The sequence below is a fragment of the Mirounga leonina genome, unplaced genomic scaffold (assembly GCF_011800145.1).
Source record: "Mirounga leonina isolate KUSES-001 unplaced genomic scaffold, KU_Mleo_1.0 Mir_170, whole genome shotgun sequence".
NCBI lineage: Eukaryota > Metazoa > Chordata > Mammalia > Carnivora > Phocidae > Mirounga > Mirounga leonina.
This window is the reverse complement of record NW_023270433.1, coordinates 31,420,651-31,437,279: the sequence shown is the minus strand read 5'-3', so window position 1 is coordinate 31,437,279 and position 16,629 is coordinate 31,420,651. Positions and strand designations below refer to the sequence as shown.

At 38.1% G+C, this 16,629-nt stretch overlaps 1 protein-coding gene across 2 annotated transcripts in view; it reads left to right on the top strand.

Annotated features, from left to right (window-relative positions):
• The window catches only part of TGFBR1 (transforming growth factor beta receptor 1), a 53,727-nt gene extending 38,802 nt beyond the window's left edge, over positions 1–14,925 (top strand). For both annotated transcript variants that reach the window (XM_035016217.1, XM_035016218.1), the window contains exons 6-9: positions 1,495–1,651; positions 3,308–3,432; positions 4,466–4,596; positions 10,369–14,925. In XM_035016217.1, coding sequence (XP_034872108.1) covers positions 1,495–1,651; positions 3,308–3,432; positions 4,466–4,596; positions 10,369–10,494 — 539 coding nt within the window. In that variant the 3' untranslated portion in view covers positions 10,495–14,925. The remainder of the gene's footprint in view (positions 1–1,494; positions 1,652–3,307; positions 3,433–4,465; positions 4,597–10,368) is intronic.
• The last annotated feature ends 1,704 nt before the right edge of the window (positions 14,926–16,629 follow it).

Here is a 16,629-nt window from a genome sequence, read left to right as displayed (position 1 = left end):
TGGTGGTGGGTATTGAGGAGGGCACATTCTGCATGGAGCACTGGGTGTTATGCACAAACAATGATTCATGGAACACTTCATCTAAAACTAATGATGTAATGTATGGGGATTAACATAAGAATAAAAAAAAATCAGCATGCCACCTAATGTTATCTGGCAATCTAATAATTATATTTGACTCTGAGATAAGGAGACTTCATGAGACCATTTTGTAGTTAAAAAATTATATACTAAATTTTAGTTATGAAATTGTTATGGTATAATTTTTATGCCATGTAGGATTGTCACATGCCAATATATCTCTCTCCTCTAGCGATTATCCTCTTGCCACCTGGTGGCTCCCTCACTCCCCACTTTACCACACACATGCTCTTTCACATCTTAGTCTCCCTCATCTCTGTAATTGTTACTGTTGTTGATAATAACAGTTGTATTGCGTTATGATTCACATATCATACAATTCACCCATTTTAAGTGTACAGTTCTGTGGCTTTTAGTGTATTCACAGAGTTGTGCATCACCACAGTCCATTTTAGAACATTTTCATCACTCCAAGAAGAAACACTGTGCCCATAGCAGTCACTCCCCATTTCCTCCCAAACTCCTTAGTCCTGGGCAGCCACTAATCTGCTTTCTGCCTTTATATATTTGCTTATTCTGGACATTTCCTGTAAGTGGAATTGTGTCATATGTGATCTTTTGTGGCTGGCTTCTTTCTCTTGGCATGTTCTCAGGGTTCATCCATGTTATAGCATGTATCAGTACTTCATTCTTTTTTATGGCTGAGTAATATTCCATTGTTTGGATATACCACATTTGTCCATCAGTTGATGGACACTTGGGTTGTTTCCACTTTGGGCTTTTGTGAATAATGCTTCTATGAACATTGGTGTACACTTTGTGTGTGTGTGTGGGTATATGTTTTCAGTTCTCTATTTATACAGTGGAATTGCTGGATTATACAGCAACTAACGGTTTTGAGGCATTACCAGACTGTGACTCTTTTTTCCAAAGTGGCTGCACCATTTTACATTCCTACCAGCAGTGTAGGAGGGCTCCAGGGTTTCCACTGTTAGTATTTAAAGGTTGTAAATTTAATACTGAGTATATTATAGTTGGTAGCTAAAGGAAGTGGTGTCGATGCTTGGTCCTTGGACTGAAATATCAGTCTGTAACAAGAGTTCCATAAATAATTCATAAGATGTCAACAAACAAACATCTTTAACCCCCAGTCTTTGAGTTGTTAGACTTACAATTTTTGAGCACCATTTTTTAGAGCATCTTATTTTCTCTATTTTCTTTGAAGAAATGTAATTTCAGCAACTTTTGGTATAATGATTCACTTGAGGTTGTTTAGTAATTGTCCAGGTATTGTGGGTGATGTGAGCTGAAATGCTTTGACATTGGGATAGGAGTAGAGGCTTTGAACCTAAGGGGGAGAATTGTGATTGGTATCACCTTTTAAGCAATCACGTTTACTTTTGGTTTCTTTAGGGAAGCCAGCCATTGCTCATAGAGATTTGAAATCCAAGAATATCTTGGTAAAGAAGAATGGAACTTGCTGTATTGCAGACTTAGGACTGGCAGTGAGACACGATTCAGCCACAGATACAATTGATATTGCTCCAAATCACAGAGTGGGAACAAAAAGGTATGCTTGTGAAGAGTGTTTAATATCTTCTGAAATCAACTTTTTCATTTCCTTCTCATTTTTATGTACATATCTTCTGAAACTCAAACCTGTACTTTATTAGATTGCCCACAGGTAGAAGAGCTCATGGGCTTGCCTGCTCTGAAGCCAAGGTTACCTGACTTTTAAAGATGCCTGCTGATGAAAGATGGCCCTTCCAGAAAATACTATCATTCGTTATATTAATTATAATAACAATAGTAGCTGATGCTTATAGGGTGCCCAGTATGTGCCAGTCATTTTAATGTGTCATATATATATATAATCTCAGTTAATGCTCTCTTCAAATGCTATACTGTAGGTAGCCCAACTATTTTCTGATTTTTAGTTCCTGGAAATACACCTTTCTTTCTTCCTTAGAATTTCTGCATGTACTGTATCCTAGAGCAGACTTTGCCCTGCCTTTTCCCTGACTTGTACTCACCCTTCCTTTCTCAGAGGAAGCCCTTTCCGGACTGAGGTGCCCTTACCAAGGGCTCTCATAGCAGGCTGAACCTGGACCATTAGGGCACTTAGCACATTATAACTCTCCATTTATTTGTGTATATGTTCCATTGGATTGCAAGCTGCTTGAGAGCAGCCTTGCGTTTGTTGAATCCACAAGTTTTCTAAAGAACATGACTAGGTGGGTGACGTCCTCATTTCACAGATGAGGAAACAGCCCCGTGGAAGGCAAGTCACGGGGTCAGCCTCATACACATGGTAACCTGAAGAGCTGAGATTCGAACCTTAGCCTTTCTCACCCAAAAGGCCTTACTCTGTGTATTATCACAGCATGTTGCCACAGCATATCTCCACGTTACTGCCTTGGCCTTGGATAGAGCCAAGCTTCATTCTGTCTCAGTGGTATTTATGATTTCTGGATTCAGCAAGGGCTCTCGGAACTCTTGACTTAGGCTCCCAGGACAGTGGTCGCTGCAGGTCTTCATGAATCCTGCTGTATAACTTCAGTAGGGTTTTTAAAACTTCAGAACCCTACAACGTGGCATCAGTAGGAGGACTGGCATTCATTTTTTATCTATTATTTTGTTCCCTGGATTATGTCCTCATCCTTTCATCCTGTTTTAGTGAGAAGACTTCTAGATTAAAATATATGGTCCCCGCATAGTACTTGACAAAGTAGGTGGTTTGTGTTAAGACATTCTTAATAGTCATGATTGTTACATATGTGTCTTTCATTAGAAGCTAAGATCATAAGGCAGATAGCATGAAATTGCTGTTTCAGCTTTTCGTGGCATTTAGTTGACATCATTAATTTTCAAATCAGTTTGGATATTTAATATTTTTCTTGAGTTTAATATGGTCTCAGTTATATAATACTGGATATATATGTCTATATATGTATAGTGGTATCTGAAAGAATGTTGATCAAAGCGTTAACACTGGGTGGTAGTAATGGAATGATTTTTCACTTTGTACTTTATGAACTTTGGGAAAATTTTTATAAGAAGTATGAGTCATTTTAAAAAGTAGCAGAACCATGCTGAAAGGGGAGAAAAGTCTTAAAGTTAATACCAATTTTTAAAAAAATTCTCAGGAAAAAAAGAAAATATATGAAACAGTTCAAAAGTAAAGTGACCACCATTCCATAAAGTAAATTGCTGACTTCTTTTTTAGGTACATGGCCCCTGAAGTTCTAGATGATTCCATAAATATGAAACACTTTGAATCCTTCAAACGTGCCGACATCTATGCAATGGGCTTAGTATTCTGGGAAATAGCTCGACGATGTTCCATTGGTGGTAAATTTCTCCCCCTCCCCCAACAGTTTATTATGAACAGAAGCTGTTCCAGGATAGCCTTTTTTTTTATTGAATGAAATTATACACATCAGCGGTCTAAAATTATGTTCACCAGGTGATCACTGAGAGTGCCAAAGAAAATAAAGGAGATAAAACCTGCAGTGAGGGGAAATGACATGACATGCTTATTTTAGTGTATTCTTTTTCTATTTCCATTTGAATCCTGGGAAGCATCAGAAACCAAGCCCTTGTTATCTTGGAATATAGTTATTTAGAATGGAAGACTACTTGAGAGGCCACCCAGGAAGCTGTTTCTAGCATGTACCTGGGTCAAACTCACCCCCCCCCCCCGCCGACCCCAAATGTGTGGTTATTTTGTCTAACTTCTTAGCTGGAAGTTGTATATACAGAATACAATTACATTGCCATTACACTACTTTTTAAACTAAGTTTATTTTAAGTTAATTTTAGATTGAGCACTTTCGATATTTACTTGAGCAATAGTTTCTCATTCTTGGTGGCCCAGGCTTGGTTGAGACTAGGGTCTCAGGTTTATATGGCAGTAACAGGGAGAGTGTGTCTCTGTATGGTAACAAAGAGGACAGATCCAAGTAGAGGTAAAGGACTTGCACCTCAGATTTGCCTGTAGGATTTACATCTCCGTGGTAGAGTGTATATCCCTATACCAAGGCTGAGCACTCACAGAATAAAAACTCTCATTTCTTGCACATGAGGGTTCTTTGGGAAAATATCAATCAGGTCATTACAGCTCATAGTTAACCATCATTAAGATAGCCTTTGCTGATCCCATAGTGATATTTAATTTCAAGGTGTGGGCCCAGTACCAACTCAGAGAGATGGGTTGTTGATGCAGATGTAGATGAGATAGAGCAAGCTAGAAGCCCTGTTCCACTTCACTAATTAATTAATGGAACCCTGAAATAGGACTCTTGGGTGTGCCTGGACAAAGAATGGTCTGGCATTATCTGAGTAAATTCTTCAAAAAATACATATATTTTTTTAACCAATATAGGAATTCATGAAGATTACCAGCTGCCTTATTATGATCTTGTACCTTCTGATCCATCAGTTGAAGAAATGAGAAAAGTTGTTTGTGAACAGAAGTTAAGGCCAAATATTCCAAACAGATGGCAGAGTTGTGAAGTGAGTATTTATTTTGGATACTACACAATTTTCTAAACTGCTTCTGCTTGGTATGTGGAAATTTGCTACTTTTCTTTAAGGAAAATAGACACAGGAATTTTCTTTTCTTTTCTTTTTTCTTCTTTCTCTTTTTCTTTTTTTTTCCCCATGGCAGTTAAACCAGTGAATGAAAAACAGAGTAATTTGGTTTTCATGTTCAATCTCAAGGACATCAAAAGGGCCATGGAGCATTTGCAGTGGCCATCAATGTCTCAGAATAGTATTTAAATCTACCAATGAACCAAGGCACCTGCATTTTCATTTTATCTGTCTTTTACATGGAATGTTCATTCCATTTACATTTAATGCACTTATCGGTATGGATGGGTTTAAGTTCACCATCTTTTTTTTTTTTTTTTTTTTTTAAGAAGTGCACTCTCTAATCCCCATCACCTATTTAACCCATCCCCCCCATGCATCTCCCCTTTGGTAATCATCAGTTTGTTCTTGGTAGTTATGAGTCTGTTTCTTGGTTTATGTGTGTCTCTCTCTTCGCTCTTAACTTTTTTTTCTTTGCTTGTTTGTTTTGTTTCTTAAATTCCACATATGAGTGAGATCATATGGTATTTGTCTTTCTCTGACTGACTGACTTCACTTAGCATTTTACCCTCTAGCTCCATGCATGTTGTTGCCAATGGCAAGATTTCTTTTTTTTTTTTTTATGGCCAGCATTCCATTGTATATATACCACATCTTCTTTATCTATTCATCTATCAGTGGACACGGTTGCTTCCATAGTTTGGCTATTGTAAAATAATGCTGCAACGAACACAGGGGTGCATGTAACCCTTTCAGTGTTTTTGTATTTGGGAGGGTAAATACCCAGTAGTGGGATTCCTGATTCATAGGGTAGTTCTCTTCTTAATTTTTTGAGGAACCTCCATACTGTTTTCCACAATGGCTGCACCAGTTTGCATTCCCACCAAGAATGCAAGGAGGTTCTTTTTTCTTCACATCCTTGCCAATAGTTGTTGTTTCTTGTGTTTTTGATTTTAGCCATTCTGACAGGTGTGAGGTGATATCTCATTGTAGTTTTGATTTTCATTTCCCTGATGATGCACGATGTTGAGCATCTTTTCATGTGTCTGTAGGCCATCTGGATGTCTTCTTTGAAGAAATATCTGTTTATGTCTTCTGCCCATTTTTTAATTGGATTCTTTGGTTTTGGGGTATTGAGTTATATCATATAGTTCTTTATATATTTTGGATACTAACCCTTTATCAGAGATGTCATTTAAAAATATCTTCTCTGGGTGCCTGGGTGGTGCAGTTCAGTTAAGCATCCGACTCTTGGTTTCAGCTCAGTCATGATCTCAGGGTGGTGAGATTGAGCCCCCTGTCGAGCTCTGCACTCAGCGCGGAGTCTGCTTAAGACTCTCCTCCCTCTGCCCCTTGCCCCACTCTCTTCTCTCTTTCTCTCTCTCTCTGAAATAAATAAATAAATTAAAAAAAAATCTTCACCCATTCAGTAGGTTGCTTTTAGTTTTGTTGTTTACTTTGCTATGCAGAAGCTTTTTATTTTGATGTAGTCCCAATAGTTTATTTTTGCTTTTATTTCCCTTGCCTCGGGAGACATATCTAGAAAAATGTTGCTACAGCCAATGTCAGAGAAATTATTGCCTGGGCTCTCTTCAAGGATTTTTATGGTTTCAGGTCTCACATTTAGGTTTTTAATCCATTTTGAGTTTATTTTTGTGTGTGGTATAAGAAAGTGTTCGATTTTGCTCTTTTGCATGTAGCTGTCCAGGTTTCCCAATACCATTTGTTGAAGAGACTTTTTCCCTTTGTATATGCATTCCTCCATTGTCAAAGATTAATTGACCATATAATCATGGGTTCATTTCTGGGTTTTCTGTCCAATTCCATTGATTTCTGTGTCTATTTTTATGCCAGTATTATACTGTTTTAATTACTACAGCTTTGTAATACAACAGTCTGGAGTTGTGAGACCTCTAGTTTTGTTGTTTTGTTTTTCTAAGATTGCTTTGGTTCTTTTTGTGGTTCCATACAAATTTTAGGATTGTTTTAGTTCTATGAAAAATGCTGCTGGTATTTTGATAGGGATTGCTTTAAATGTGTAGATTGCTTTGGGTAGTGTAGACATTTTAACAATATTTGTTCTTCTAACCCATGAGCATAGAATGTCTTTCCATTTCTTTCATCGTCTTGAACTTCTTTCATCAGTGTTTTATAGTTTCCAGAGTACAGGTCTTTTACCTCTTTGGTTAAGTTTATTCCTAGATACTTTGTTGTTTTGGGTATAATTGTAAATGGGATTGTTTTCTTAATTTCACTCTTGCTGTTTCATTAATAGTGTATAGGAATGCAACAGATTTCTGTACATTGATTTTGTAGCCTGCGACTTTACTGAATTCATTTATCAGTTCCAGTAGTTTTTTGGTGGAATCTTTAGGGTTTTCTATATATAGTATCATGTCCTTTGCAAATAGAGGTCACCTACATTTTATTTTTTTTAAAAGATTTTATTTATTTATTTGACAGAGAGAGACACAGCGAGAGAGGGAACACAAGCAGGGGGAGTGGGAGAGGGTGAAGTAGGCTTCCTGCAGAGCAGGGAGCCCAATGTGGGGCTCGGTGTGGGGCTCGATCTCAGGACCCTGGGATCATGACCTGAGCCGAAGGTAGACGCCTAATGACTGAGCCACCCAGGTGCCCCCACATGCATTTTAAATGAATGTGTCCTTTTGATCAGGGCAGCCCAGAACAATTGGATGGATCTGGACGGAAATTAGGAAGCCTGGATTCTAGAACAGCCTGGCCACCATTTCAGAGTCTGACTTTGGGCAAATCATTTCAGTTTTCCAGACCCTAACATGCCTTTTAAAAGGAGGAAGTTGGATAAGGTGATTGGCAGGATGGTTCTGATGATTTGACATCTTACTCATCTGATTACCTGTGTGACCATTCACCAGGAATGTAGGGAAAATGCTTTCCAGCAGTGTCTGAGATTCTCAACCCCAGCTCTTACAAAAATTTTAGAAATGTTTTTGTACTTGTAAATTTAAAGAATTTCTAAGACAAATTTTATTTAATCTATATGTAATTGTTAGCTGTCACTGTTATAATATTGGCAAGGCAGAGCCTTTTTCTCCAGATGTGAAGTTTTATAGCTGAAGAGGAATAAAAAGCTAGTGACTTAAGTAGTTGATTTTACATATCAAAATAATGTAGGACTCGGGGCGCCTGGGTGGCTCAGTCGTTAAGCATCTGCTTTCCACTCAGGTCCTGATCCCAGGGTCCTGGGATAGAGCCCCGCATTGGGCTCCCTGCTCGGCGGGAGGCCTGCTTCTCCCTCTCCCACTCCCCCTGCTTCTGTTCTCTCTCTCGCTGTGTCTCTCTCTGTCAAATAAATAAAATCTTTAAAAATAATAATAATGTAGGACTCAATGGTCGAGACATTGAGAAAGCTCCTTAGCTACCTCCCAACAAAATCAAGTATCCAGGCCCAGATAAAAATACGTCTTAGTGTGCTCAGAGAATTTGCATGTTTAACAAATGAAATTGGGCTAGATTTTGTCTTTTACAGATTTGATCTTGATATTGCAAAGTGCAAACTCGAAGTATTCATGTATTCATTAAATAAGTAGAACACATTATTAAACAGATGGCTTTTTAAGCATGAGGAAAAGTTAACAGAAAACATTAAGAGTACACATGCAATTTGCAGTTACTGTCACATCGTGCTGAATTAATGCCATTGCTGTCATTTTTGTTTTTTCTCCATTTGGTTAGTTTTCTATTTCACTTTACACTAATTCAGTCTTTCGCTTTTCTGGGGTTTATAAGTCTCCTCTCAATAGTTGAAACACATTAAGAACATGAAACTGATAGAATAACTAAGAAGTATCTTCCAGAACCTTCTGATCTTTTCCAGTCTGGACTTGTAGCTCCTTAGGCCAACTGAGCAGCTTTCATCTTGGGATATCCCTCACCTTTTGTCCTGGGATTCCCTTTGCCTCTGTTACAGTGAATCTTCCTTCCTGGACCCCATGACTTCCTGTTTCTTGGTTTATTCAACTCCCACCATCTTTTAAGTCTCTGCTCAGATGTTACCTTCTTAGTAGACATTATACATCCCTTTAAAATATCACCTTCTTTCCCTGGCATATTTTATCTCCTTCCCTAAATGATGTTTCTCCTTAGCACTTACCACTGACAGTCCATGTATTTCACTTGTTTATTAGCGATAAGCTTTGGCTCCCTCGAACGTGAGCTTTATGAGGATAGGGATTTTGTCTGTCTGTTCTCTTTTGTATTCCCAGTACCTAGGATGAATTCTGGTAAATGGTAGGCTCTCCATAAATTTATAATTTTGTAGAATTGAGTATATGTATGTGTTGGGCATTTGGTCGTTTTTATATGGAAACTAATGTTCATTTCTAGGAAATGTCCCCGAAGTATTTGTTTGATTTGTTCCTTTCTGTTTTCCTCTGTTCTCTTTCTTCCACTCTAGTTTTGAATGTTAGACCCCTTAAGAGGCCTTCTCATTTTCTTATCTTTCCCCTCTTATCCATCCTTGATTTTTTTCTAAACTTTCTGCAAGGTTTATCAACTTGTATCTTTTTTTAATCAGGTTTATTTTCCAATTCTTCTGTCACGTTTTTCCAAAGTCAAACAAGAAGCAAAAAACTGTCAGTGATGAATATGAGTATTTTCTTTATCTCTTTGAGGATATTAATAATAAATTATTGATCCTTTCTTCTCTGTACAACTGTTTTGTCCAAGTTACTTTAGTCTGTTTGTATCAGCTTCTGCATTCATACTGCTTTCTTTGATGTCTGATCAAACTCCTATTCTCTCTCTCTTTTTTTAAATTATATATAATGTATTATTTGTTTCAAGGGTACAGGTCTGTGATTCATCAGTCTTACACAATTCACAGCTCTCACCATAGCACATAGCACATAAACTCCTGTTCTCTTCATGTTTAAAAACAGGACACTGGAAGCTGACGAAGCTTTGTGCATATGAACAGCACTCACCCACTGTGACCTTTAGGGTGACCTAACTGGGTTGCTTCCATCAGTTGTTGGGAGCCACTGATATGTCAGTATCTTTAGGTCTTTCCTCTTGGGCTCACATTTCCCAGAGAAGACTCAGTCTCTTACCTGGAGGAGTATCTACAAATTGCTGCCTGTGTTTTAGGGAGAAAACCTATGGTCTTATCATTTAGTGAGTTGTTAGTATGGAACTTTGCACCCATGTTCCCCAAGTCGGAAATCTCTGTTTTACCCTCCCAGATAAAACCTCTAATCTTTTGCTGGGGTGAGAGTGGGACAGTCACCCAACCGTGTGAAGCTCGGGGAGGGGCAGGTATCTGGGGTTCCAGCTCTTTTGGCTGATCCTCATGTGTTTAGCTTGAACTTCACATCAGAGGAACTCAATGCAGTTAATTCCTTGGTTCTAGGGGAGTTTCTATGTGAGTGAGGTTCCTTTTTTGCCTTGACAGCTCTGGTTTAGGATTCAGCTTTTTCACATCTGCTAAGTAAGTTGGCCCTCATCCATCTGCTTTCCAGCTGCTGACACCAGTACCCCAATGATGGGAATTGAAGTCATTTCTCTTTATTTGCTATCACAAATAATGCGGAAATATAACAAAACAATTGAACATATGTCACTTGGAAAGAAGATGTACAGAATAAAGATCTTATTCAGATGAATGGAAAGCACTCATTGGCACTCATTAATTATTTTTCTTCTATTTTTTTGCAGGCTTTGAGAGTAATGGCTAAAATTATGAGAGAATGTTGGTATGCCAATGGAGCAGCGAGGCTTACGGCTTTGCGTATTAAGAAAACATTGTCACAACTCAGTCAACAGGAAGGCATCAAAATGTAGTTCTGCAGCTTTGCCTGAACTCTGCTTTTCCTTCAGATCTGCTCCTGGGTTTTAATTTGGGAGGTCAATTGTTCTACCTCACTGAGAGGGAATAGAAGGATATTGCTTCCTTTTGCAACAGTGTAATAAGGTCATCGAGAAACTCCCCAGGATTTCTTTGGACCCAGGAAACAGCCACGTGGGTCCTTTCTGTGCACTATGAACACTTCTTTCCCAGGACAGTTACAAAATGTTGTGTAGTCTACCTTTATTTTTTATTAACACAAAACTTGTTTTTTTTTTAAAGATGATTGCTGGTCTTAACTTTAGGTTAACTCTGCTGTGCTGAAGATCATCTTTAAGGGTAAAGGAGCTGGATTGTTGAGTTATACAAAACATTTCTTATTTTTAAAGAAAGTGATTTATTCCTGGTTAGTACATTCTCAGAGGATTCTGAACCACTAAAGAGTTCCTTGATTCAGACTTTGAATGTACTGTTCTATAATTTTCAGGATCTTAAAACTAACACTTATAAAACTCTTATCTTGAGTCTAAAAATGACCTCATATAGTAGTGAGGAACATAATTTATGCAATTGTATTTTGTATACTATTACTGTTCTTTCACATATTCAGAACATTACATGCCTTCAAAATGGGATTGTACTATACCAGTAAGTGCCGCTTCTGTGTCTTTCTAATGCTTACAGTCTGTGTGTCTTAAAAGCTGTAGTATTTTAATTCAAAAAATTTATTTATCTGGGTAACCCAGACTTTTTTGTTTTTTGGAAGGTTTTTTGTAGTATGTCATTTGGTATTCCATTTTGAAAATGCCTTTCTCCTACCAAAATGTGCTTAAACCACTAAAGAAATGAAGTGGCATTAATTGATAAATGTTATCATGGTCATTTTTTAATATTCTCACATCAAGCTTTTGCATCTAAATTGTGTTGTCTAAGTATACCTTGAAAAAATAAAGTGGCACTGTAGATGCTTATAGTACTCTAATAATTTAAAACTTGTAGCATACAGACTAATTTTTCTAAAAGGGAAAATTTGTCTAGCTGCTTATGAAAAGTTGTGTGGCATTCTGTAAGCCATTTTTTTTCTTTATCTGATCAAAGACAGTGTTATTTTTTTAAGAAATGAATTACATTTAAAATTAGGGTGTGTTAATGTTGAATAATAGACCTTTTTCTAGGAAGGTAAAGGTAGTTAATCATTTGAGTAGATAACAGGTGTGCAGGAGAGTCATAGTTGTTACGTAGGAGTCAGTGTTTGGTGGACTTTCTGTCTTTGTAACTAAGGTTAGAGTTAGCGTGGTTCTGAGGTCTCACTACACTTTGAAGAAGGCAGCTTCTAATTCAGTCTTTCCTTCTGTGTGCAGATACTGCAACTGCTTAATTTACATGGTTAGGTAATAAGTTTAGTACACCCTTGATATTTGGGAGAGTGGTAGCTAAAGAACATTCTGAGTATTGGTTCTCCATTTACAGATGTTCTCAGTCAAATTCTATGTTTAAAGCAAACTTGTCATGGTCTTCACACTAAGTTGAAACTGGCTTATAGTAACTGATTTTTACTTCCAGTGCTAAAAGTCTTTTAGGGCTTTTACGGTTTTCAGAGTCCTCTTTATCACTGTGATCTTATTCTGATGGGAGAAAAACTATCATAGCAGTGAGGCAAGACATTGACTTTATAGTGCTATCAATTTCCAAATGAAAGGGTCAGAATAACCTTTATAGTATTTGGTCAGTAAGAGATAGTGGCCATTTACGCTGACTGAGCTGCATTCTGATCATGTCTTTTCTCTTATACATAGAATAAATTTGAAAGACTATTTGGTCTTAAAGCCAAAGTAATTTTAGAATGAATGACATATGCATAGGAATTTAGTGTCAGTTTCATGTGTTAAAAACATCATGGGGAAAAATGTGCTTAGAGGTTAATATTTTGACTCCAAATTTGAGTTTTTTTCTGTAGTTACCATGATTTTGTCAACGCAAATGAATGACAGACGTTGAGGGCTTTGTTTTATAATTACGTTATATTTCCTCTTTAATCTCTAGCTCTCTGATTAGGTACTTTTTTTTTTTTTCTTGGCCATTTCTATGCCTACCAGATCTGGTTTTTGAAATCCAGGGGACCAATGCTAAAACTATTTTTATATAATTTTAAGAACATACCAAAAGTTCTTGTCTGATTTAAAATTGAGATACATGATTTCTCACTTTCATATAAGGTAATCAACTTTTACTGAAGATATTCTTTATTAAATCAAAGATTGAGTTGCAATTATACTATTCTTGCCTAAGTGGATAAAATGTACTTTTGGTGAGTCAGGGAATTTTTTTAAAAGTTGGAGTTTAGTTCTAAATTCGGTTTACATATTACTGCAGCAAATTCCTTTTCTGGCTAATGACAGTTTGATAAACTCCGATTAGTTAATATTGAAAATGAAAGTCACTTAAAAATGAAATAGATCATGATTACTGTGGCCATAACCGCAGATACGTTTGACTAGAGTATTGATTTTCTCATTTAGATTCACAAGCCTTTGCTTATACTGCCTATCTTCAGATGCTCACCTTCCAAAATTAAACTTGGTTTAAAATATACCTTCAGACCAATTACTTGTCCACATCCACTTCGTCAGTACCCCAGAGGAATGGGGATGAGGGAGGTGTGACCCGGCGGGGCGCAGGAATCCCTGGCCCGCCCTCCTCCCTCTAGCTTAAGTTTCTCTCAGCCTGCCTTCCTGCTGGTCCCTGACTCAGAGATGAATTGCCTTGCCACCAGCCTTGCCCGCCCACCTCCCCTCAGCAGCCTGTTGACTGAACAGCTGCTTTGGAAATCCAGAGGAAAATGGTTGACGGAAGTCAGCTTGGTTGGTGGGACATGAGTCACTGGATGTTGCTGGGAGGGTTCTCCAGGTTTGGAGGTGGGGTGGGTGATGGCCCTGCCGGCTGCCTTCTTTTGACTGGCGCTGCGGCCAAGGAATGGGGAGGCAGCGCGGCCGCAGTCAGGGCAGCCGCAGTTGAGCCAGAAGCAGCAGCAAATCGGGTCCCCGAGGGGACAGGGCGAGGCCCGAAGCGCGGAGTCTGTGAGTCTGCTGTCGTGAGACTGCTCAAGAAGTGCCTTGAGTCCGTGCACAGTGACATCGTTAGTAACACCACGGATTCCACATTTCAGTTCTCGTTACAAAATTTCGGTGGTCCCTCGGCCATTCTGCAGCTCATGCATGAGCCACCTTCAGTTGCTCCTCTACATCTGAGAGCTGTCCCGTATAGAACATTTTATAAACAAGATGGCATAGGGCTAATTAAAATGCAGAACAAAGTCAGGATCCCCTTAGACCTGTCCTGCCAAGAGTTTAGTTCTATCCTTGCACCGAAAGAGTGATTGTTAAGTCAGCTGTTTCTGTTGGTTCCTTGACTGTGGCCGGGTTCTGGCTCCAAATGATGGAGATTCCAAATGATGGTTCTGTGATCGCGTGGCAGGAAATGCCAGTTCAGACATGTCTGGGATCCTAAAGAATAGGTCTGCACGTGTAATCTGTCGCTGCTTGTGTCTGTTTCGGAATGCCGGACTACCCTTGGGCCCTCTCTCTGGGAATGCTGGAATTCTAAGACATTCGGAGGATCGTCAGTACACTTAAACTTTTCAACACCATTATGCAGTCTTACTTGTAATTGTAGACTTTAAAGAATGTGTTTAATAACATTCAACCTGTTTCTTAAAGCTTAAAAAAAGAACCTAAGTGAATTTGTTTTTATTTTTTAACAAGATTTGTGAACTGAATATCATGAACCGTGTTTTGATATCCCTTTTTCACATTGTGCCAATGGAACGGGGTGTTTGAGATTTCTTTATATGTCAAGGAGATGCTTCAAAATGTCAATTGCTTTAAACTTAAATTACCTCTCAAGAGACCAAGGTACATTTACCTCATTGTATATATAATGTTTAATATTTGTCAGAGCATTCTCCAGGTTTGCAGTTTTATTTCTATGAAGTATGAGTGTTATGTTGCTAAATTACTGAAATGGTACTGTATTGTTTATATTTGTACCCCTAATAACATCTTCTATGGTTTTTGTTTTCTGTATTTTATTGTATTTGTGCAAAATTCTCTTGGCTTTACCAGTGTGATCTCTGCCCTTTCAGATGTGTACAGAAAATGTCCATATAAATTTTCATTTAAGTTGAATGATTTTGAGAAAACTGTAAAGAGGAAAGAAAAACAAAAATTGCAGTTCCCCATAAGTTTTTAAAAGTTGTATATTGTATTTGTAGTAATATTCTGAATGAGTTGTAAATAGGAAGTAGAAGAGCGATGCTTATGTCAAGTCCTAACACTACAGTAGAAAAATGGAAGCAATGCAAATAAATGACTTTTTTTTCCCAAGTGCCAGTGGCATAATTTAAAATAAAGTGTGTATATTGGACCGAGCCTATGCTGTTATGAAATGTAGTTGCTGTAGATAGATATTAGAATTTTTGGATTATTCCCCAGTACAAGTTACATCGTAATGTGGTTGAGAAGTGCCTGCCTGCCCCAAGGTGCCTCCATGGGCGTGGTAGCTTCTTCCCACGTGTGCAGGGGTTGCTGGTCTGACAGTGGGCAGGATGGGACCTGCCTCCCTGTGAACTATGTTGCCTCTTGCTCAGCAGATTTGCTGAGGTTGTGTTAAAGTGATCTTATTACTTTGATTCTCAAAGTTTTGCCGTTATTTTCAAAGGAAATTTAGAGTGTTTTCATCTTTCCTAATTGAAGGATTTATGAGAATTGGCATAATTTGTAGAAATAGGCTTGGCTTTTTTTTTTTTTTTTAAGTAGATTTGAACAGTTAGTATGCTGGGAGTGGAAACTTGGCTCATGAGAAAACAGCAGATAGTGAATGAGGAGATGTGGCCCCCAAAACAGTTGGGAGTGGTTTTGTGGATTGGCTTGCTCTTGAATTACAGATTGTCACTTCAATTCAAAGACTGGATTTAGGGATTTTTTTTTTTTCCTTCTCCATAATAAAGAAGACACATCACTAGGATGTAGAGCTTTTGTTGAAAGATGGAAAAAAGTGGAATTATTTTTAAAACATAGATTCAGAGAAACAGCAGAACCAGCTTTATACTGGTCTCTTCTAACTTAGAAAAAATGTTTTTACATATGTGTTCTCATGGACATATCTTACACCTCTGCACTTTTTTTTGTTTGTTTTACAGTTGAAGATTTACAAAACAATGGGGCTATTCTGAAATATGCGTAGAAAAACTTGATGTTATAAAATCTAAGGCTCAGTCATGCATGGTTCAGCCATGCATAATTTTTAAGAATTGGGAAAGAAACAAGTAATATTAAGTCATTACGGAAATAAAGGAGTTTTTATGAGAGCTAAAGAGAAATGGAAAAGGTAAGAAACTTAACTATTTTCTGTTAGAAAGAATAGAATTATAAAGGGGGATTGGCCACTTAAGTATTTCTAAGGGGAAAGAATCCATTGAGAGAGGTAAGAAAAATCGGAAGTAAAGGGGAGTACTTGTGTAGACCAATAATAAAATGTGCACATACTGTGGTAGGCAGCACGAAAACACTTGGGATCTCAATGTTGTAGTAGATGGTGTACAGGGAGGTCTGCTTCTTTGTTTAAAGGGAGATGTGATTAAGAAACTATTTGGTAGTGTTAGGCATTTTTATTTTTTTAAAAGATTTATTTTAGAGAGTACGTGCACGAGTGGGGGGAGGAGCTGAGGGAGAGAATCTTTAAGCAGTCCCCCTTCTGAGCCTGAGTGGGGTGCCTGTCTTGGGGGCTCCATCCACTCACCTATGAGATCATGACATAAGCCAAAACCAAAGAGTCGGGCGCTTAACCAACTGAGCCACCCAGGTACCCCAATGTTAGACATTTTAAAAGGAAAAACTACGTGGGAAAGGTTATGAACATCAACCATAAAATAACACTAGAACTGCTGCTTGGCACCCCTGATACTCACAAGAGGAGTCAGGCGGTCATGGGATTCATAAGCTGAAATAGATGTGGGCACTCAGTGAGGGATGGATTAAATGCACGTTTGAGACTTAATTCCAGATGTGGAGAAATGATTGCACACTTGTCATTACCTAGTGTTTTGAGTTTTTCCAAGTGCTTTCATATGTATG